This window comes from Mugil cephalus, chromosome 17, assembly GCF_022458985.1.
Source record: "Mugil cephalus isolate CIBA_MC_2020 chromosome 17, CIBA_Mcephalus_1.1, whole genome shotgun sequence".
Lineage (NCBI taxonomy): Eukaryota > Metazoa > Chordata > Actinopteri > Mugiliformes > Mugilidae > Mugil > Mugil cephalus.
The window spans coordinates 11,343,334-11,366,176 of NC_061786.1; the positions used below are offsets into that span (position 1 = coordinate 11,343,334).

The 22,843-nt window shown below is 43.6% G+C and overlaps 3 protein-coding genes and 1 long non-coding RNA gene across 4 annotated transcripts in view; 2 read left to right on the forward strand and 2 right to left on the reverse strand.

The window, feature by feature from the left end:
* Window positions 1-3,452: 3,452 nt before the first annotated feature.
* Window positions 3,453-5,851, reverse strand: LOC125023637 (homeobox protein six1b). Its single transcript, XM_047611024.1, has 2 exons — window positions 4,990-5,851; window positions 3,453-4,156 (listed from the first exon to the last, which is right to left on the reverse strand). The coding sequence occupies exons 1-2, from the start codon at window positions 5,547-5,549 to the stop codon at window positions 3,862-3,864; spliced, it is 855 nt and encodes a 284-aa protein (XP_047466980.1). The 5' UTR covers window positions 5,550-5,851; the 3' UTR covers window positions 3,453-3,861.
* Window positions 4,065-13,351, forward strand: LOC125023638. Its single transcript, XR_007114657.1, has 2 exons — window positions 4,065-4,204; window positions 11,408-13,351. It is a non-coding gene; the product is annotated as an uncharacterized LOC125023638 (long non-coding RNA).
* Window positions 11,726-18,358, reverse strand: six4a (SIX homeobox 4a). The gene is made up of 3 exons (XM_047611023.1): window positions 17,331-18,358; window positions 14,973-15,673; window positions 11,726-14,100 (listed from the first exon to the last, which is right to left on the reverse strand). Exons 1-3 carry the CDS (start codon window positions 18,056-18,058, stop codon window positions 13,487-13,489), a joined length of 2,043 nt encoding a protein of 680 aa, XP_047466979.1. The 5' UTR covers window positions 18,059-18,358; the 3' UTR covers window positions 11,726-13,486.
* Window positions 18,359-19,822: 1,464 nt separating this feature from the next.
* The window catches only part of mnat1 (MNAT1 component of CDK activating kinase), a 28,402-nt gene continuing 25,381 nt past the window's right edge, over window positions 19,823-22,843 (forward strand). Inside the window, exon 1 of the mRNA XM_047611012.1 lies at window positions 19,823-20,044. Coding sequence (XP_047466968.1) covers window positions 19,956-20,044 — 89 coding nt within the window. The 5' untranslated portion in view covers window positions 19,823-19,955. The remainder of the gene's footprint in view (window positions 20,045-22,843) is intronic.

A 22,843-nucleotide genomic window follows, 5' to 3' on the forward strand; every position in this document is an offset into this window, starting at 1 on the left:
CTCAGAGTCTCCTCCTCCTCCTCCTCCTCCTCCTCCTCATCCCCGTGTCTGAACCGCGGGTCATGCATCACTCAGACGACTGGGAGAAAGAGATAAATATTTCTTTCAGCTCCGTCACATAGAAGCTTCCTGAATGGCTTCCTACTCTTGTGAGTGGAAGCTGTCTTTGGCTCGGAGCCCTCGCATCAGCGTAATTAACATTTTTTCAGACGGAGCAGCGTAATTTCTGCCGTCTCCTGGAAATGCAGCAGACCCCTATAGCCGTCGAGATACGGCGTGAGATTTACTTTAATCACTTTTGTTTTCTCAGATACGCACACACACTCCCAGACCCGTACACGTGAGCGTGTGCAAGCGCACACACACTCACGCACACACGCGGCCTGTATCTGCCTCTGGGTTCAGCCAAGCAGGAACATTGTCAGATCCATGCATCATTGGTAAGAAAATCTCCCTGCCTCCCCCCACCCTCCCACACCACCACCACCTCCGCCCCTCTGAGGCAGACCTGAAAAGATCCTTTTGTCCCTCATCACCCGCCTAACCCCCACTCTCGCCCCCCCCCACCTCCCCACCTCCCTCCCTCCCTCCCTCCCTCCGCTGACACACACCCCTCATACAGCCTGTGGTTATGGATACCTGGGACGGTCTCACACCCGGCTCCCATGTGCAGTAAAGCTACCTGCAGGCACCAGACCGTGCGGAGGCAATTCAACCAAAACTTTCTCAGCTTTTTCGATTCAGTCCTCATACGAGAGGTGCCTGCTGGTGCCAGAGAAAACACTAACCCAGCTGAGGCGGACTGCGCAGGCCCATGCGGGCTACTCTCCATGTTTATTTGCACACGTCAGGGCCCTTCCTGCTGTTGATTTAGAGCCACTGCCACTTACGCCTATGACAAATGAAATACCCTTTTGATGACTCCGACTCTGTTTGCCATCAGCAGCTGCCGCTCCTGGCACCGGCCTGCTTCAAGGCTGACGTTACCTCCGGCTTTTGTCATCTAGTCCATAGATGGGGGGTGGGTGGATGTGGGGGTGGAGGCCTTCCACTTGCACTTGTTGCTGATGAGAGGGAAATGCGGCTACTGATGCAGCAGATAGATTTATTAATGCGGACTCTGTCCCTCCTGATTCGGAAGCGAGGGATTCGAGCGTGATTAAAAGCACCGTCTGCGTTTCCGTGTCGGATTGATTTTAGTCTCTTGCACATCCTGAAGGTGACTCTGAGAGTCTCTGCGCGTCATGTGGCACAGAGCCTGTTTAATCCTTGCTGTGTCTGTACTCTGCCGGACACGTTGTCGTTAGATTAACAGGTATGAGGAGTCTCTTCGGTGGCTTTGTGATCACCTGTTTGTTAATTTGTGAATATTTAGCCGCGCCATGTGCCAAGAGGGAGGGACACGTGCCGTTTTCAGGCAGATACATTGATCTGCAGGACCTGTGCTCTCTGCTGACCTCTGGTGAGTGATGCATATGAGCAGTGCTGTGGGATACTTTCAGTTGTACATTTTCTTTTCTTTTAATATATACATATATAAATGCGATTACAGACAAGTTAAACTATTTTTATGTTTGCATTCGTGATAAATCTAATTGTCCTGGGCTCAAATGGGCTCCACCACTAAATATTCTGTTAGAAATTCAATTCTTGAGGCTTTTAAATACAAATTTACTATACATATATATTTATATACTATACTATTGTGGCCATTTTGCATCTAAGATGGACTGTAAATCATTGCACATATTTTGTATTTTCTTCTGCCGCTTTTTCTAATCGCAGTCTCAGTCTTCTTGCATTCACACCACTTGTTTAATGTCACTGGGGAAATTCACTGAAGAGCTTAATACTCTGAAAACGAGGGCTTGTTTCTCCCTCAGCTTTTCACCATGAGAAGATGAACTCAGTATTTCCATCTTTTCTCCAACTTCTGCTTTTTTTAGTCAGAAAAGTTCCACATCAAGCCAAGGGGGAGTATTGCAGACTAATGTTTACATACAAATCATATGATTTCTTAATAGACTATGACGCATTTCAGTTCATGAATTAGTCCATATTAGCTCCAGACAACATTAATGTACTGTTGACAAGTCAATAAACCACAATCTGCGGCCATTCCTCATAAAAAGATCCCTTTTTTTTTGTAACTACTTTTACTAAATCCAAATACCAGAATACCTTCCACCAAATTAGATTAAACGAACCACTGACCAAAACCCTGTTGATTTGAAGGTCTGCTGAGGACAGCCAGACACATCAGTCACTCACGGCCATATGGAAAACTGTGTGTGATATCGGGGGCTGTAGTCCGGGGGGGAAAGCGCAGGCGTGGTGTTTGAGTAGAAATGATATGCTGAGAGAGTGAGAGTGAGGCCTCCGGGATGCAGAATACCTCTGAAGGTCCCTCCACTGAAGCAGGGCGCTGCAGCCCCTGCAGCCCCTGCAATCTTCGCAATCAGGCAGTAATGCAAGCGGCGACTGTTTCAGATTATGCTCAGGAAATCCTCGGTGCTCTCTGCTCAAAACAATTTACCCTGACATGAGCCCAAAAGAGAGCGTTTTGGGGGGCGGGGGACAAGAGAGCTGTCCTCACTAAAATACAGATTCTGTCCCACAAAAAAAGATAGACTGCTTTATTATTATTATTATTATTATTATTATTATTATTATTATTATTATTATTATGTCTATATAGGATTGTCTACAAATCCTGTAATCTGATTGCACCCCTCATAATTTGTTTTGTTTTGTTTAAATTCTGTATATATCATCAGCCAGTAATATCAGCCATATACATATATATGTGTATATATATACATATATATATATTGTGGAAATCCAGAGCTGGTAAAGTCTGAGTGGTGGCTCTTTCCCATGGCCCGGAACCGACAGAACAAACTCTCGGAGAGAGCAAAGAAAACACGGCAACAAAAAGCCAATGATCCGCAGCACTCGGGCCAAAAATGACGAGAAAAAAAAAAATAACAAAAAAAAAAAAAAAACTCTTTCCTTTGGCCAAACATTGTATTATGGAACAGAGACGATTTTCTAAGCAACCAGAGCGGCTTCGTGTGTACACAACATCCTCCTGACGGACAGCTGCTGATGTTGACTCACATTTGTATTAAATTGAATTTCCCTTTATGACTCTTGGTTTATTGTTTAAAAACCAAAGAACCCGTGGAGCTGGATTTGATCTTTCCTGCAAAATGACTCAGAATATTTCCCGAGTCACATCCCACCAACGTAGATTTGTTTAGGCTGTATCCGTAAAGCATATTTTTCAACTTTTTAAAGCACATACTCTTAAAAGTCGTGCACGTTCAAAAAAAAGAAAAAAGAAAAATGATCACTCTTTGCTTCATTTGATTTGAATACATTTGGGGCGAATAATCTACATTAATGACTATTTTATTTCCTTAAAAACACAAATAACACAGAGACAAATGTATTACTTTTGTTTTATTGGAAACTAATTACCATGAGTCTAGGGAAAACGTTACCTCTTAGTTTCCATCGCAGGAAGTTGCCATTATTCTTTCGTAATCTTAACAAAATATCATAAATTAAGCAAAATGGGCAGTCCAGTTAAGTGTCCCGTTGAATTAAGAGTTTCAGAAAGGTCCTGTTTGTGTGTTCGTGTGCAGGAGACGAGAAAACCTCCTGTCAGTGGGGATATATAGGTTAAGCGCATTAAGGAGTTTTGATCTAACCAAATTTAACGACAGACAAGTCAGTCTATATTATAAGGTAGGCTACTATAGTGTTATTTCATACATGTATTCAATCCGATACACTTATCAGTCTTCTTCGCGTTCTGTCTTCTTTTTTGTAAAATATAATAATCTGGCGGCCTCTTTAAGAGCCCAAATCCACAAGACTGGAGGTTAGAGGTCCCAACAAGGAGTCCTGCAGTTGGTGTGGATGTCCGTGCATGCCGTGCACCGGCTGTGGGCCCCCCAGCCCGGACATGGAGTACGCGGAGGCCCCGGGGTGGCCCATGTTACCCTGGAGCAAAAGCGCTGAGTTCTGGTCGGGACTCTGAGGTGGAGAAAATTCGTCCTCCGAGCTGGACATGAGAGACTTTCCTCCGTCCAGAGGGGACAGCTGGTTCTGTTTGTTGCCGCCTGCGTTGCTGTTTTCACTGTTCTCTCTGGAAATGAAGGGGAAGAAGAAGAAGAAAAAGAAGGGGAAAATCAGAGTAGGTACTCGTAATTTAAAGGATGACTCTAGATGAGTGATGTAAAACAAACATTTTAAGAGACTGGCATAGGCCTAAATACTGTGTACAAACCAAAAGTGATTATTCTACTTTCCCAACAGAAAATAGGCCTTGTCGAAAATCTAGACACAAGACTTCTATTTAAAAAGCCTGTTCCGTGTTTAATTTCACTTCATGTGGAGTTATAATTTGCTGATTCTTTTAAAAGTAGTGTGTTGTTTGCGTGTTGATTCCGCTTCAGCTTAATTTAACCTTTAACACATAGCTTAAGTCAACACAGTTATCCACATATGTGGTCACATTCCCTTTTGTCAGAATTAACAAATACCCCACGGTATTATTTGTATATCCAAATCCCTGTTTTTATAATTATTATTATTTTTTTATTATTATTTTTATTTAATGTGGATTAGGCCACAATTCCAATTAAGACAAGTCAGAGGAGAGTCCGTCATTTGATAACAGCACGCTACTGTTTACATACATCCACTGTTATCACGACATGTCTATTTGGAAACGTATCCAAAATTAATTACGCCTAACTCGCGGCTCTTTCTTTGCTCTGTCCTCTTTCTCTTGCTTTAACGATACTGTCAGAGCACTGCGTCTTTTATTTCTCATATTTTTCTTGCTCGTAGCCACAGTTTGAAAATACTTCTCCCAGGCTTTGACTAACTTTAATTTGTTCTTGAAACATGTTAAACAGTGAAACGTTTTCCATCGAGGGCGACCAGCAGCGCCGAGGCTGTGACAGATAAACGTACCTCTCCTTCGCCTCTGCAGCTCTGTCTCTCTGCCGTCTGTTTTTGAACCAGTTGCTGACCTGCGTGGTGGTCAGTCCTGTGGCCTCGGCCAGCTCCCTCTTTTCTCGCGGGGACGGATAGGGGTTATGCGTGTACCACTCTCTCAGTACTCCCCTGGACTTCTCCTTAAAGCAGTAGCTGGTCTCCTCGCCGTCCCATATCGTGCGGGGCAGCGGGAATTTCCTCCGCACCCGGTACTTCCCTACAGCTCCGAGCGGCCGGCCGCGCAGCTTCTCCGCCTCTACGTAGTGCGCCTTCAGCCAGAGCTGCTGCAGCTTCGGGTGGTTGTGCGGTGAAAACTGGTGGCTCTCCAGGATCTTATAAAGCTCCCTGAAGTTCCCCCGGTGAAAGGCCACCACCGCCTTGGCTTTGAGGACGCTCTCATTCTTGTGGAGGTGATCGCAAGCGGGTAGAGACCACAGGAAGCGACCGAGCCTCTCCAGGTTTCCTCCCTGCTGCAAGACCTCGCAAACGCACGCCACTTGCTCCTGCGTAAACCCGAAGGACGGTAATATAGACATGATGTCCGAACTCACTCCTCCGCCCGAAACGCCGATATCCAAAGCGATAGCTGTCGTTTATTTTGATTATAGTCGTATAGTCTTAATGCAATCCAACGGCGGCAGTCCGCGCAGCACAGGCCTATGGGCTATCCACTCCACTCCGGCCCCTGATGCGCGCAGCAGATTGGGATGTTGATTGTTGGGACAATTTGTTCCTGTTGGAGATATGTCAGGCTTAAAGGGAGCCTGTGCGTTTCGGTGATTGGCTCTCCCTCTGCCCTGCACCCTGTACAGCAGAGCAGGACTGAGTTTGCAGCTCCGTTTCCTCCCCAGAGGCAGTGCGTCAGGGGCTGAAATAGGAGCGCTCCCACCTCCCGCCCCCACAGTCCCTCTTGCGCTTCATCTGAGGGAGCGGAGCAGCACCTAAACACTAATCAATTATTACAGACCTCTTAAAAAAGCCGTATTAACATGTTCTGAATATATGTCTTCTTTAAACGGCGACTATATAGACTCCCCACGTTGGACAAACCGCACAGGGCTTCTCCACACCTTATCAGTAACCACAGTCAGTGGAGCGTAAACCCGCAAATACACAAAGCTTTTGATTCGTGAAGGCAAAGTTTATACACATCTTAAGAGTGAAGCATCTGTAATGAAGACACTTCAAAAGCTCTCAGCAAGATAAGCAGCTAGAAACTAAACGTAATATTTACTATTTTATGAAAACTAACGTATGAAAATGTGATTTCTTAATTGAATTATTATTTTTTATTTTTTCCTCACCTTTTCATTTACCACCACTGCATGTCGCGGCGTATGCTGCGCCCACCACTAATTACACGCAGATTGAACATTTTGTTGTATCCCCCGCCTTTGATGGTCTATTAATTACCGAAGGCGTTTATTTTATGAGGTGATATAATTTAATAAGTTGCTATGATAGGGTTGTCCATTTCGTGCCATTACGCACGTCTTTTATATGAGGAACCTATAGTACCTGCCAGACGTGTTATGGGCCATAGACCACCAGTAGGAAACCAGCCACTTAAGTGTGTGTGTCTAAGTGTGTGTGTGAGGGAGGGAGAGTGGGAGGGAGGGAGAGGGGCTGATATGAAATACCACATGGTCTTAGCTTGCAAGACAATTTGCCAAACATCTTCAGGACTGGAAACAACAAACACCAAGCACAAATTCAGTAGCACACACACCGCGCATCCTTCTACACAGTGGCACAGTAGAGTTGTCATTTCAACTAATTAAACCTAGCTGCCTATTTTTATTTATTTTGTTTTATTTTTTAGTCTAGATCTAAATTTTGATAAATAAAAGCCGCCCCTCTCTCCTTTTATTTGTCGCGTGTTTGTTCTCGTTTCTGCCTCATGACGCGTTTTTGAAGAAGTCTTTCTAGACTGCAGCACACATTTATATTTCAGGGATTAGACGGGCACCGCACTGGCTCCAGTGTTTTCTGTGGGGTGAAACACTAAACCAATCCATTAGTAAATGAGTTCCCTGCGACACTGGTTCTTGGTGGTGCAGTTGTTGGTTTGAGCCATATAGATCACATTTCTTTATCTGCACCATAGTCTGTAACTAAACCCCCTTTCAATATGTCACATGGAAGACGACTCGGCCTCGAAAATAATATTTAACTTTAAACAATTTCACACACAACCTCTTAGGAGTTTTCTCCAAAGGATATTTATTATAGGAATAAAATGCTGTGAGCTTTTTCTTCTTTTCTTTTAATTTTGTTTGTTAATAGCTGTCGGTCAGCTGGAGAGAAAAAAAAACAGAGAATAGAGATCTAAAGAGTTTCACAGAGGACGTGCAGTTTATAGTTTACGATTTTATTGACAAAGATGTTAGAAAAGCAAAACAATAAAATTTAAAAATAATGTGAACGGCAAAGCCTTTGGCTACTAAAAATAAACCAATTTGAATCCACGTCTCTTGGATACAACTCCTGTCAGGGCATATTTATTCCACTGTTGGCTGTGTAAAATAATAATAATAATAAAAATAAATACAGTAATTTGTCAGATTTCCGTGTTTTACGCAGCCCATTCGTTCAGAAACATAGTGCCGTCGTCCTCCTCTGTGAGTAGCAGGTCTCTCACCGTGCTGAAATTAAACTTCAGCCGCAGGAAATGTCACATTATTGCCTGAAAATCCTCTTATTTCATTTAGATTGTTTTCACTTTTCCAAACCCGAACACAGGCTGTGACGGAAAAGGCCTGTCTCTTTAATGTGAGAAATAAAACGGTTACTATATAATGTTAAATATTAATAAACTTAATTTTCAATTTCAATGCAGTGCAGAAAAAAGAAAAAAAAAACATTGCTGAGAAGGACTGAGCTGAAAGCCCCTGATTCAAATGCTGAGCTAGGTGGACACAGACTGGGGTCTATGGCTGCACTCAGCCTGTGTAAAACCTCAGTGCTTCAGTAAATGAGCTGTCTGATGAGCTGCTCTCGGGTTTCTCTAATATCTCTACCACATTGCGCCGCGCCTCCTCCTTTAACCCGAGCAGCCCGGGGGGCGAGATTATTTCAAGATGTGGACTCTCCGCCTCTGCTCGGCCAGCGCCGGGCTCCTCGTACCCGGACGAGTAATGCAATACTCAGCTATCACTCGTTACTCGTTTCATAAAGACGCTGCAGGGATTCCTTAGTCTTGTTACAGATTTCTCTCTCTCTCTCCTTCAAACTCACGTGCCTTTTACCTTTAAAACAACAACAACAAAAAAAACTTAAAAAAAAAAAAAAAAAACACAATTCAATTTCCTTTACGTTTCTGTAAAATCTAAAATGAGTCGTTTCACCTTAAGGAACATTTCAGCCTTTCTGATTTAATCTTAGTTGTGCTGGTGTCTGCATAAGGAATTACTCCACTTCAGGATAGGGGCTTATTAATCAGTCCACCAGTAGTAGGCTAGCTGCAATATCTACCACACTGACTTTCACATCACATTGGGCGGAAAAAATACATGAAAGTAGTAGCGATGGCACCTACTATCCAACCAGAGGGAACGAGAGAAAGAAAACTCAAAAGACTAGAAAACACTTCATAAAAATGTCATCATCAAAAACGACCATGTTTCCTATTGGAGGGTTCTTTTTTTTTTTTTTTTTTTTTTTTGGGAAATGTGAAGGAAAACTGAAACGGCCACTGGCTCACTGAACAGATGGTTTTCACTCTATCTGAATTCAAAGTGCTATTTCAGCTGTATCGACTGGAACAAAGCTGATACTGTTTAAATTAAGTGAAAAATGTCAAATTTCCTCCTACATTTTTTTTTTTTTTTTTTTTTTGAAGGCCGGACGTTTGTGACATTAGGTGGAAACTCCTCACTACATTAAAATGATTGTAATTGTACTGTTTATTAATTTAAACCCCAAATAACAAAGACAATTGTGGGTTTATTTTTGTTCGGATACGGATAGGCTACGTGTCGCAAAATTTTTGCAGCAGGAACATATTTTGTGTGTGTGTGTGCTATGGTTGATTCACTGCATTCAGATAAATGAATATAATCAGTGTTTTGTCATCAGTTTAGGATTTCTGGTAAATTCAAGATGTCCTGAATGTGTCTTTAATTAAAACCTGAAGGGGTTTATTAGCTGAGGTGAGCGGCAGTAGAAAAAAAACCCCAGCTCCTACTCTCAAAACAAAACACAACTGTTGACATGAGTGAGTTAAATGAAATTGGAGCTGCAATTATCAGCTTAACAGAGTTTCCTGTCATGTTGGAAAATTAGACCTAGTACAAGTGCACTGGGGTTAGCCCCCCCATCAAAATCATTACGCATTTCCTCAGAGGACCACCTCCGCAAATATGCAATTACGGCTTTGGCTTTTTACTGCGCTCTGCTCGGTAAACACACCCCGGGCATACGTGGATGAGCGCATTTGTTTTTAGGGAAACTCTTCTTCTCTCTCGCCTGCGGGGCTTGGGTAAATAAACAAGCGAGGACGGGCACAAAAACAGATAAACAGATCAACAAAAGCAAAGGAGACGGTTTTAAAAACGGGATGCGCGGCTACGATGTGTCCGCGCTGGCAGGGAGGGGGCGCCATGACAATGCGATCACGGCAGTCAAAATGTAACTCCTGGGAGGACGCGTTTCTTATTCGTGATGATTTAGGAGTCACGCGGTTGTGCAGCAGGTGTGTGTGTGTGTGTGTGTGTCCGTGATCTTCACTGGCCATGTCAGTCCTCATGCGCTGTGCTCCTGTTACAAAGTGGTGTTTTTCACTTTGGGAAATACCTTTGACCACTGTGGTGTGGACATGTCACTGCCTCCCAGCTGTTGTCTCTCTCTCTTTCTCTTTCTGTGCGTGTGTGTGTGAGAGAGAGAGACTAGAGACAGAGACTCACAAACCCACACGTGCAAACTTAAAACTGCCCATATGAGTTATGTTTCCTCTCCTAGTCCAGAACAAACCAGCGAATCATGCTGGCAGCATCTTCCTCTTGCCACACTGGATGATGCAGCAGACATGTGCACATACCTCCTCCTCTGCCAAGCAACAACTAAGGAAGAAAAAGTAAACCCTCCGAGGGCATTTATTTCCCTTCCATAGTTTATATAAACACTACTACCTACTCTCCACATCCCACTCAGAGCCAGTGGATTCTGTTTCTGCCAGGGCCGAGCTTGGCCAGTACGGTGGGCCTGTGTGAGCTGGCTGGTACCCGCTGACCCCTGCCCTCTCATTAGTGGGACGTGGAGCAGTGGAGTGCCGTGCTCCCCAGGTCATGTTACATATGGCTTGCAGTCTGCTGCGCCGCATTAAATGTCAGCTTTGAAACCATCTGAAAGATCAGAGGTCAGTGTTTTTAATAAGGCCAAGGTTCTGGGGGAGTTCCTTCTTTTCCTTTTTTTTTCCCCTCCCATTTTTTACTGCAGAATGTTTAACGTTCAGCTTTTAAAATTGTGGACAAAATGCTGCTACTTAAATGTGGGGATGTCCTGGTTTTCACACAGTAAAATCTAAAAAAAAAAAAGTAAAAAGTCAGTAAAACGCCGTGGCGTGAAAGTCCTCATGTAAAATGTACAACACAACATCTTTGTGGCAGCAATTGTGCTCCTTTTCAGTCTAATTCGTAGGTACAATACACAAAGGTGGATTTGAGTTCTCTGTGCCCCCCCTCCCCGTGAGACCCACAGAGCATGGGCTCCTGCAGCAAATGGGATATTGTTCTGGGCTCCAACAAAGCTGTTTTCACCCTCTTCAATATTACAGGAGGAGTTACCCGATACCTAACAATCAGCTAATCCACTGCCCATGGCGACGAGGTCACCTGTGCACAGGTAACCTTATCCCGCTTGCCTGCCTCTCCCTCCCTTTCCCGATAGTCTCTGCCATTTTTTCTTCTCTCCCTCTTGGTGCCTCAACAGTGAGCACAGACAAACAGCCTCTGTTTATTTAGGTCATCAGTTAGATCATATATAACTCCTGTAGCCAGGATCCGTTCGAGAGGACAACTCCTATAATCCACCGCAGACTCGCTGTGAATTAAATAAAATCCCCTGCTGTTCATCCATTTGTCAAACTTTGTCTCCATCTTATCTCTCCGGGCTGGTTTGGTCAGATGCCCACTGAGTGAAACAAGTATTGGGGCGGATTTTTGCGCGTTTCCAGAGAATCGCCTGAAGGAGTTGAGACTCCTTTCTGGACAGAGTGTCTGTGAGTGACAGCGCCTGAGATTCATTCTTCCACATGTTGTAGCTGGGAGTGGGGGCTTTTTGGCCTTCGCTCAGGGAAAAGGCCATCGGATTGGACCAAGCTGTGCGGAGCTCCGGACCCCCCACCCAAAAGGAGCTTTACCTCTGGAAATCTCATTGCTGTTTATTTGAATTACAGGGGCTGAGATGAGAAAAGGAGGCCTAATGAACTCCAGGTTGCCAGGCATGTGCAAACGATCACCGCAGGTTTGCAGAGGGCTGCACCGGGGTTGCTGGATTACAGCATATGCCAGTTTCTCTGTCCCATGTCCTCACAGTTTGGATACACGGGACTTTTAAACGTCGGACATGTGTTTTTCAGTCTGTCATAAACTTACATTTCATCACAGACATGTTGTGTTGCTAAAATCTTGAAGGAGAGATCATTTTTAAAAAGTTACCAGGCGTCTCAAACATAAATTCCCAATAAAGAATGAAAAAAAAAAAAACCTGCTTATATGTTTTTATAAATATAAACTTTTATTGCAGTATGGAGATTTAGAAAAATACATTCACATAATTTCAGATAACAAACATATAATTCAAACTAAGATTTTAAAAAACAAAACAAACAAAAAAAAAAGACCATCGCTTTTTTACTATTTGCCCACAACTTTATGTTTTTGGTGAATGACATTAAAGCACTGAGGATGATTTCACTGAAATGTCCACTCAGCTCGGTGCCGTAAAATCCTGACAAGGAAAAGTGTTACAAGTCCACTAGCATGACGACATGAGATTCACTGATAAATGTGTACGGTGTGCGTTGGCTGTAAGGTTGAAATGTGCTATTATGGTCATGTGTGACAGCAAGAACTTGAGGCTCCTGTTGTGAAAAGCGCACTTGACAAATGGGCTCCACGCTCACACTCAACTGACACCCAACAAATGTGCCAGCGATGGCGGCGGTGGTAAATCTCCGAAGCTGCTATATTTTACTGCCTGTGTGCGCCGACGCAAGAGCTACAGCTGGGCTTACTTTTAGTGTTATTCACAAAACAAAAAAAGTAAAAAAGGCACTAGTGTCCAAAACACTGTGATTACAATCTTTCTTTTTTTTTTTTTTTAATAGGTGGGACTATAAAAAAAAAAAGAAGATATGTAACGTCTGTACTTTTGTTCCTTTTCTTGCACAAGCATACACACTGACATTTGGAGAGACACATCAAAATGAAACGTGATATAGTACAGCGTCGTCACATCTAGTTAACATACTGTGAGTTGCAGCATTATAAACAACACATGATGGACAAGATGTTTACCGGCAGCGCGACCTTTGGATCATCATTCATATCTTCGTCTCACTGGCTGATGGTGAGGCTTGAAATAGGAGTCATTGCTGAGATAGTGTGCATTTGTTGAGGTGTGTCACATGTGGCATGCCCTCCGACACAAAGCCCGTTTGATTATGGTAGTGCAAACGCCAAAACGGAGCAACGCCGCGGTGTGTTTTACATAACAGAAAGGCACATTCGTCTTAAACTCCCCTCCCATGTTCGGAACTCCTTAGTCATTTGGTGTGGTTTAAAGCACGGAAGCAGGGGTTCGCAGTGATTTGAGAGGCATTTGGAGAATTTAAAGTGCTTACTGAAGGACACTTATTCCTAAATCAGCAGCTTCGTGTGTTTATTGACCTATTCTCTGTACGTGCTCCAGTCCTTCAGTGAGGCTGTTGCTGTTTGACTGACCATGTTCACAGAGGCACTCTCTCCCCCCTCTCTCTCCCTCCCTCCACTTCCAGAATGACCTTTTTGGTTTGACCCAGATGACGCATTTAGTTTGGAGGAACATCCCGGTCACATGACCCGTGGAATTCCAGCACCTGCTCCTGCACATCAAATCCACTCAACAGGAAGTAGCAGGTGTTGTCTATAAAAATGCACATTTAAACATGGCTCAAATACGTACAGCGACTTCTTCTGTTAGCACATAACAGTCGTAATGTTTCGTCTCGTGAACGGGGGTTTTTAAAACGTGTCACAGGCTTCTTTTATTTTTTTTTGTGATAAACTGATAAAGCCCACCCACAAGGCTTCTCCTCTGACTAGAGTGCATTGTAAAAGTCAAATGAACAAAAAATAATTTAACATTTAAAGGAAATGAATGGTTTAAAAAAAGAAAACACACGCACGCACACGCACACACACAAAAGTATAAAGATTCACCACATCTCTGCTTGGGCGGACATGAGTGCTTCTGTGAGGGGAGAGGTTTGAGGTTAAAGGTCAGCCATGTCCTCGTCCATCTGCACTGTCTGTAGTTTGGCTAGCTCCTTCCCCTCCGCGGCCTCCATCTCCCCACACATCGCCCGCACCATTTCATTCATGCCTCCCGAACCCGAGCCGTCCACCTTGCTTTCTGAAAGGTTCATGTAGTTGCTGTTCATGCCGGGGCCCATCAGGTGTGGGGGCGCGCCCCCCCGGACCTCGTGGCCGCCGAGGTACTCTGTGGGCTGTAGGTGGTGGTTGCTGGGGTCCGTCTGGGCCATCAGGGGCGTGCTGACGGTGAGCGTGGTGTAGACCTCGGGCTCGTGGCTGGACGAGCTGACAGCGGTGACCTCAGTGGTCGAGGTTGAACCTTGGCTGGAGGAAATCTCCTCTGAACTGGGGGTGGTGTAGCTGATCTGACCGCTGGGGTCCAGGTGGAGGCCGTGGTGGTACGAGGAGTAAACGCCTCCCTCCAGAGGCTCCTTTTTGATGGACGGTTGGCCAGCACTGCTCATGCTGTACAGGACCGTACTGTGATGCAGCGATGTCATGGTCAGCTTGTCCTGCTGCTGGAATGAGTCGTCACTGGAAGAGCTCACTGCTACATTATTTAAAGGCATGGTACCTGAGGTGAGACAACAATAGATCAATACATATAGTATACCTCCAGGGTGCCTACAGTGGATCCCATTCCCGCTGCCAGATCCCCTTCCCACTTCTAACAGCAGGCCTATGCCCCGAAACTGCTGTTGTGTGTCTCACACACTCTGTGCACTTTAAACTCAACCCCAGAGTGCCCCAGAGAACACATGCAATAGCCTGCCATGACTCAACAGCAAACTGCGATTTTCAGCTTTTTCCTTGTTATTCGTGCTGGTGCAGAATCTCTGCTTCATGTCAAAGTAAGTGCTGTAATGGCTTATCCCCTGTTGGTGCATTTCATGGCCTCTGATTGTCTGAAACATATTTCCCCTCCCTGCTTTGGAGATCAAGAGTGTAATGATGATGAGTGATGGTGACTTTGGAACTTGTTTTTAATCATCTCTGGGGTTTTGAAAGGACCACCACTTCTATATATATGCGTCTACGTGAGCGTGTGTGTGTCCTTTCCCTGTTCCTTCTGCTCTGTGTTATGTGGACTATCAGGCCCTTGGGCTATAGCCCAAACACGGACAAGCCAGTAAAGCAACCAAGATATATTGGGTGGGCAAAGTAGAGAGCTGTTGACAAACCACCAGAGACGTGTAGCACTGCACTTAAACATTTAAGGAGGGCAAAGGGCAGCACTGACTGACCTCTTATCAACAGAGCTGGTAACAGGCTGATATAAGACTACACTAGAATTAATACCTCTATAATATATCCCTTATTAGATATCATATCTATCTCCTTATTTAGACTTAAAGTATATTTATTCATTTGATTGTGCCGTTGTTGCTAGTTCCACATATTTCTAAAGCAAACACTGCAACAGAGTCAATTGTTTCCTGAACCCACCTTGTTGTGTAATTGTTGAGGAAGAAGAGGCAGAGGAGAGCTGCAGGGGAGGAAGACCTACATCGTTGTTGAGTAATGAGCTGCCATCGGTGTCAGAGACTCCACTTGGTACTTGGACCAAACTATAGCCACCCAGCTGCAGAGCACCTGACGGGGAGCTGAACGTCAGCACAGACGAGCCTCCGTTCTGGGCGGCGATGGTGTGAACCCCCTCCAGCTTCACCTCCGCTCCGTTCACGCAGCCAGGGTAGGAGGCGTACTGCATGGTGGACTCCTCGGCATTGCCCAGTCCTTTCTCCTGCTCTGTCTGCATCTGCATGTCCACCCCAGAGCCCCCCAGCAGCACCCCTCCCGACGACCTCAGCGGGTTGAAAGCCAAGGGCTGGATGCCCAAATTGAGCCCGTTGAAGAGGATGTTTCCAGGTGAGTGGAGGTAAGACGAGCCACCGTTGTGAAAGACGGTGGAGGGCGTGTTGCTGGTCACCAGGCTACCGTTGTAAAGGCCACCACTGCTGGAGCAAGGGGGCATCTTGATGTCCCCAATCTGTTGGATGACCACCCCACTGTCCAGAGGTCCCGTTTGAATAGGAAGAGCCCCGTGGCTTATCACTCCATCTGAAGAATTGGAGAGAGGGCGAGGAGACAGCTCCTCCTGGCCTTTGCTGGACTCATCCTCTGTGCTGTGGTTTCCATCAGATTCACTGTGGAAAAAGATAGGAAAATAGCAAGTGTCATAAAACAATAGGAAAAAAAGCTTTTATTTTTTTATTATTATTATTTTTTTTTCCCATCTTGGATGAAACCTCCTCAAGGAAACTCAACAAAACCTGTCACCTTAGTTTTAGATTTGCTCCATATAAACAAAAAGGCAACATTAAAAGTGATCAAAACAGAATTAGCTTGAAAATCACAAGTATTAAATATTTCTGGGGGAATAGACACACTGAACACCGTTTCAATAAGAGTAAGTTTGTATGTTTCAAAATTTATTTCCACCCGTGTCTTGCCTACAGCCCAGGGCAGGCACATTTGTTGCTGTGTTATTACACAGCTTTAAAGAGCTCCCTGTGTTTGTGAATGTGTGGACCTCTTACCTCATGGAGAGCTGCACTGACAACAACCAATCAACGTCAACAACCGTGCCACCATTTGGCGCAATAAATTCTGGTGTGACAAAATGCCAGCAGCGTGGATGGCGTGACGGAACAAATGGTTCAGAGTGGCTATTTGTTTCTCACCCACAATTTAAAATGTTGATGGTATGAATTAAAAATACGTATTTATTTTTTTATTTTCCAGATTTCAAGTAGGAAGATCTTTTAAAAACAACGTGGACGTATTTTTATTTACCCCTTTAAAAGAAATGTTTAAAACAGCTGCACTTCTTCACCCCCTGAACTCCCCCCAACACACGCACAAACACGTAAACCCACCACGACCAGAGAAATATATAAAGACAAGTTAAGGCAGCAGTCTTTGTTTTAGAAAGCCTGGATATAAACAGATTTAAACCCTGTTTCAGAATACTTTTGCCGACGATTTAAAATGGATTTATAATGGAGTGTGCGTCCTATGAGTGTGTGCGTGTGTGTTCGAGACAGAGACATAGGGGTCACCTCCACCAGGTGTGCGTCATCTTTGTTCACACAGAGGGAAACATGAAAGAACAGCCTTCACATTTCACTTCTGTTTGTGCTGAGGATTATGGAATGAAGCGCAGGAGCTGATGGAAGCTTTGAGATCCCCTTTTGGTGCGAGAGGGAAAAAAAAGTGATCATGAAAATGATTTATGTGCTGGTCTGGGACACACGTAGCGCAAGTGTGAACACACAGACACACACGCGCGCGCGCATACACACACTACAAATGGATGAGAAGAAATGAACCATTCAAGTTCTCGTTTGAATTGTTTCATCTAAGTTACCCACTTTGGCAGTCACTGGAGTGTGTAAGTTGCTGGCTATATTGTTGCTTAAGGTTTCCATGCCCCTTAGCACCAACACACTTGAAACCGGATCTCAATGGCAACAGCCTCATATTTCAAAACATTAAAGGCGTGCTCGAAACGCTTTTTCAAATACCCTTTCTTAATTATCAACTCTTAGTGATTCCGATCACACATTCACCCGACGCTAGATCACAAAACACACTGAGTATTGTCAGTGACTGAATCGAGGTGGAATAGTACAGACGCCCCTCCATTAAAAACTTTGTTACTACGAGGAGTTATTTGAATGCGTATTTTACGCACAAAACAATTGTGATATTTTTTTATTTTTATAATTTGGTCGATAACAGATCTGTGAAAGAAAAAAGTCAGTGGTCTTTCTTTTATTTATCTTTCTTTTATTGCCTTACCTTTTGGATTGTGCTTCCGACGGGTTTCTGTCTCTCTGTCTCCTGTTTTTGAACCAGTTGCTGACCTGGGTCAAGGAGAGTCCTGTTATCTTGGCGAGATTTCTTTTCTCGGCCGGAGACGGGTACCTATTCTGATTATACAGATCCTTCAGCGCGTTTCGCGACCTTTCCTTGAAACAATAAACAGTCTCCTCGCCGTCCCAGATAGTCCTGGGGAGAGGGTACTTTCTCCTGATCCGGTACTTGTCCACGGCACCCAGAGGTCTCCCCCGCGCCTTCTCCGCCTCGGTGTACCGGGCCTTGTACCACAGATCTTGCAGGAAGGTGTGGTTGGACGGACTGAAACTGTGGTTCTCCAAAATACTGTACAGCTCCTGATACCGAGCTTGGTGGAAAGCAACCAGGGCTTGTGCTTTCAGGATGCTTTCGTTGCCGCGAAGCAGGTCACTCTGTGGCAGGGACCACAGGAACCTGGCCAGCCGGTCCACATTGCCTCCCTGCTGCAGTGCCTCACAGACACACGCCACTTGCTCCGGGGAGAAAGCCAGAGAGGAAGCGGCGCTCACCAACAGCTCCGTGCGCACCGCGTCAGTGTTGGGAGTCGTGCGCTCCATGGACAACTCCACCGCGTCCAGCGCCACAAGCTTGATGCACTCCCGCACCTCCTTCACATTTTCCCTCTTGATGTCATTTGCTGTTGTGACTTCTCCGGCAGAAGAAGAAGACATTTTTTTTGTTCAAGCCTTCCCTGGTAAAGTCACTCCTCCCAGCTCGATCAGGTTACCTCCTCGCCATGCGAATGCGATCGGATATCTGACAGCAGCTGTAAGTAGATATCTCTCTCCCCTTTTCCTTCCAACGTGACTTTTACTCTGCGGGGACTGGAGCCGGAGGGAGACACACTAGGGTCTATCTGCAACAGAGCCACGCTATTGGCCGCCGAGGGCCCCATTAGGGAGGAGCGAGCGGGATTCAGACACGAATGTTTGGTTTCCAGCTGTCAGTCAAATAACTTCCAGTAGGCTAAACTCCCGTAGCTCACCTGTGCAAGGTGAGTTCTTTTGGGATCGTGGGAACGGCATATCCTCGTTGTCTGTATTGTCAGCAGCTGCTTTGACTGTAGGTATGCACATAAAAGCATTTTTATTCCCACATCGAGGTACGACAATCTAAGAGGAAAATAATCCTGGGAATATTGCCACTCATTGTCTCCGTCTGAAGAGATCTGGGCCACGTAAATCGACGGAGATATGATTGAGACTTGTTTTGTTGGAAAACTCACTTAATGGCATTTTAAAATAAATATCTGTTAGGGTTTCAGCACAGTTGTGGATGTTCTGACTGTAAATTCTGCCACAAACCACCGATTAAGTCACTTTAAAAACACAGCACTGTCAGATGAGATGAAATAAGAATATTCCAAAATAACCGAATAAACCAGCATCTACACATTTATGCTGACAAACAGCAGCTCATCCATGTGAGCCCCGGTTGTAGTTTTATTTTCCTCCTGTAGAATTCTAATCATTAACATATCTTGATAAAATATTTGAAGTTATCAGTTACTCCTTACCTAGGAAAATCTTCCAGTTTTTTTCCAGTTTTATATTCACCGTGCCACATTTGTGGTGATTTCTTAACTTTTATCTTGAAATAATATTTCTATTATATAAGAATAGTTTTAGTTAACACTTACAGTACGTTGGGCACTGGCAGTCACCTTTTATTTATTTATTTATTTAGTTTTTGTTGTTGTTGTTTGTTCTTTCGAAATGTACTCAAGCATTTTCCTGCCAGTTGCTGGTATTGTACATTTACATTGTCAATAAATCAATACAACCTAGGCCTGGATTTAGCTCTGTTGAAATAGCAGAACATCTACTGTTTGAGCTATAGCTTTTAAAAAGACAAGCACATTATTATTTTATCATTGTTATCACTAAAATAAGTATTACCTGTGTGTTTATAGTATAAGATAATACATACTGCTGCCTAAAAAGTTGGAATTTTTTATTATTTTTGTACCTCTTCTCATGAAATCATTGACGGCAGTGTGATTTATTGTTAATAGATAAAGTCTATATCTCCCCAAATAAGTATCACTAATAAATAGGAATAAAAAAAAGGAGTGTGGCTGAAAACTTTTTGGACAACTGTGTATTACATATACTGATATGTTCAGAAAGAATATTTTCCCCAAACATGTGCACATTCATTCAGAAACTAAATGATGTCAGAAGCCCCAGGGAAAAACATCTGCGTTGATTTTTGGCTTTAATTATGTTTTAGTTCAGGCTTACTTTGTATCGTGGAATATTTGAGAGTTCAGTGAACCTATAATCAAAAGCAGCTATTTTCTAATTCGCTGTACATTCAAGCTTTCTGTGTTTTCCTCTCATATCCTGGGACGTCCCACTGACCCTTGTGTGTTCCTGTACCGCAGCATGACCGCCGCCGCTGTGGAGGGGGATGATTAAATAGGAACCAATCTTACTAGATGCGTTTCGAGTCGGACCGCACTCGCTGAAGCGCAGCGGTTCGCCGCTAAGAAAGTGACAGAAACCCTGCTAATTGTTGACATTTCTTGTGTTTATTTGTATATATATTTTTGTGCCTGTGGCAGAAATGGACGACCAGGGGTGTCCGAGATGTAAAACAACCAAGTACAGGAATCCGTCGCTGAAGCTGATGGTGAACGTCTGCGGCCACACGCTGTGAGTGTTTACATTTGACAGATACGACAGAGAGGAGCATTTAGTTTTCAAAAGGCACACACGAAACCTCAAAAGCAGCTGTTAAGTTTAATTTTAAAGCCACGTGCACCTGCGTTAATCTTTACATGAGTAGCATTAAACGTTTGACGTTAGTGTCTAAAGAGGAAACGTCTTGTTTGTGTTTTTAGCTAACGGCTAACGAGTTGTTGTGCTAAGTCACTAAAGGAGGAAAATGTCTGCACCGTTATTCGAGCTAATAGTTATCACATATGTGATAAACAGTTGCAGTAAGATAAACAATGACTGCCATTCAAAATTAAATATGCCTCTAAGTAATAACCCACAGGTTTTTGCCCTTACTTGACCTGCACAGGCTAACTGCACCCTCTGTTTTCATTAGACCACTGAAGTTCTCGGAAATATCATTTTTAATGGAAAGTAGAAAAAGTCCAAGATGGCAGCGAAAAGGGGTCTAATAATGTGGAGTGTAAACTTTGTGTGGCGGCATTTTAACCACACCATGAGTTAAAACATAACCAGAGGAGTTTAAAAGGGCCGTCCTTCAAATAAAATCTGATCTAAACCAGAGCTGCGCTGCTTTATTATGATAGAAATGACTAACTGTTTGTCTGCCTGTACCAGAGTCGCAAGTAGAAACAGAAGTCTCTCCCAGATCATACACTAACCAAGTCCAATATATTAATTCAACCAAAACGTAACCTTTTCCGTGTTTGTATCCTAATGCAACCATGTAAATTCTTATACATAAACAAACCATTTTAATTTACTGGCTAAACTTCTGTGGCAGGTCTGTCACATCAACCCTGCCTTTACCCTGGGTGGGAATTTCATGAAAGAGAAGATAGAAATTCTTACCAGTTTCTCAAGTAATATCTTAAATTTTTATTTCTAAACTAGAGGAATTCAAGCAACTGTAAAGGGGAAATATAGGATATTTCTATTATTCCTCCATCCAATGCATCATCCTCATGTCAGTGCTCAGTATAACTTGTTTGTTTAACCGTGTTTAACCTTGCCATGTGTTTAAAAAATCCCTGACATTTGAATGAAGAGGGGAGAACTTGTTCCCCGGGAGCATTATGCAGTGACGGCAGTTGCCTGATGAGCGCATTTTTTTTTCGACCCTGTCCGTTTATTGACTGTACCATCAGAAAGTGGTCATGCTTTGTCATCAGGTCAGAGAGCTCATAACTCACCGCCTCTGTCTGGATACGGGGATACACGCAGAAAATTAAAATGATTCTGCAATGAAGCAATTTGTGGAGAGATGTCCTAGCTCAGGTCACCTTGGATTTCTCAGAGGCGGTGCGACAGTGAATTTATGCGCCACTCGGGATCCTCTAGACTCTCAAACTGTATTAGTATTTTTATCACTGGTGCCGTTTGGCTTTTTGTTTGGGGCATGTCTCGTTGGAGATACGAAGACCTATACCGTAGTTTGAGAGTGTGTTTCAATTTCACAGTTACTGATTCCCCCTTTAGTGTAATCACCAACTGTCAAAAAACTCTTAAGTAAGAAGCAGGAAATACTTAAGAATATATCGGAAAGCAAAATGCATGTACATGAAAGGTTGCATATACTGCATATTTCATTAAACTCACAAACCAACACATCAACAATTACTGATATCCAAAACTTGTAGTGTTGTGATGGAAGCCCAGATCAACTGTGAGTGTTACAGTAGCAACTCAATCCAGGCTAGCTTTACTGTTTAGTAAAGGAAGTATTCACAGATATTTGAAATAATAATAGAATTTATCAAGCAAACAACAAGACGATCATTTCGCCTAGTTTCATATCTGATTTACTCTGTTTTAAAATAAGTACCATTAAGTTTCTGTTAGGTGGACAAAACAAGCAACATGAGGAATATCTTTTGTGAATATGAGCAAAATATGAGCCTAGTTGGACTCGGCACTGGTTCAACCATTTAAATAACTGTAAATCTGTCTTTGACCCGGTTGAATGTCCATTCCAGTCAGTGAGTGACCAACCTTCAGCGGTGCATTGCACTATTAAGCTTCTCTGTGCATCTAAATTTAAACCCCGCCACAGCACATTTTGCTTCCCTGTCACCGGGGGCATTTTGATGTGTGTTATTTATTGCCTTTGCACAATGACACCAGTCCGCCCTCGTCCTTTGGCATTTGACACTGGGCACAGGCAGGCAAAAACAATTGTGGCTTAGGCATACGGCGACGATTAGCGGGTGAACATAGTGAGCCTGACGAGACAGACGCACCTCATTAAGTCGAAACTAGATTCCTTCAAATGATAGCTGTATTTTCCAGGTTGACATACAGTAGCAAATTAGGAGATATTTTCTTTTCTGCCTTGGGTTCCATTATATAAAATGTTTATTTGTTCTTCAAGTCAAACAAAAGCTACAACATATTAAAATGCGACATTTTGTGACACACTGTCACATTTTGTGCACATAGGGGGATATATGGGAGTATATGCATCTTCTTCTTTTACTCTTGGTTTCAACAACCCTCCTTACTTCAGCAGACTTGGCATCATTTGCCTTCATAGTTTTCCATGGTGCAGAGATAGCTTAATGGAGTCATATCACATGTCTTGACCAATTACTTTTTCTACATAAAAATTAGATCAGACCGTGTTCCAACAAACTTGAAATGAAAAATATTGCCTGATGTTATTTACCTGAAGTGGAATAGAAAAGTTACATCATTGGTTTTGTACTGAATTTTAGAGTACTGTGAAGTTTGTTATTATTTATCTAATAATAATGATTACTGATATTCTCATTTAAT

Bases quoted from the DNA above. Each gene is read 5' to 3' on its own strand.
- LOC125023637 (XM_047611024.1), bottom strand. From the start codon at position 5,549: ATGTCTATATTACCGTCCTTCGGGTTTACGCAGGAGCAAGTGGCGTGC. The intron at 4,157-4,989 runs GTACGTTTATCT...CTTCATTTCCAG, and splicing joins GCTGCAGAGGCGAAGGAGAG to AGAGAACAGTGAAAACAGCA.
- six4a (XM_047611023.1), bottom strand. From the start codon at position 18,058: ATGTCTTCTTCTTCTGCCGGAGAAGTCACAACAGCAAATGACATCAAG. The intron at 15,674-17,330 runs GTAAGGCAATAA...CTTTTTCCACAG, and splicing joins TCGGAAGCACAATCCAAAAG to TGAATCTGATGGAAACCACA. The intron at 14,101-14,972 runs GTGGGTTCAGGA...GTCTCACCTCAG, and splicing joins CTCAACAATTACACAACAAG to GTACCATGCCTTTAAATAAT.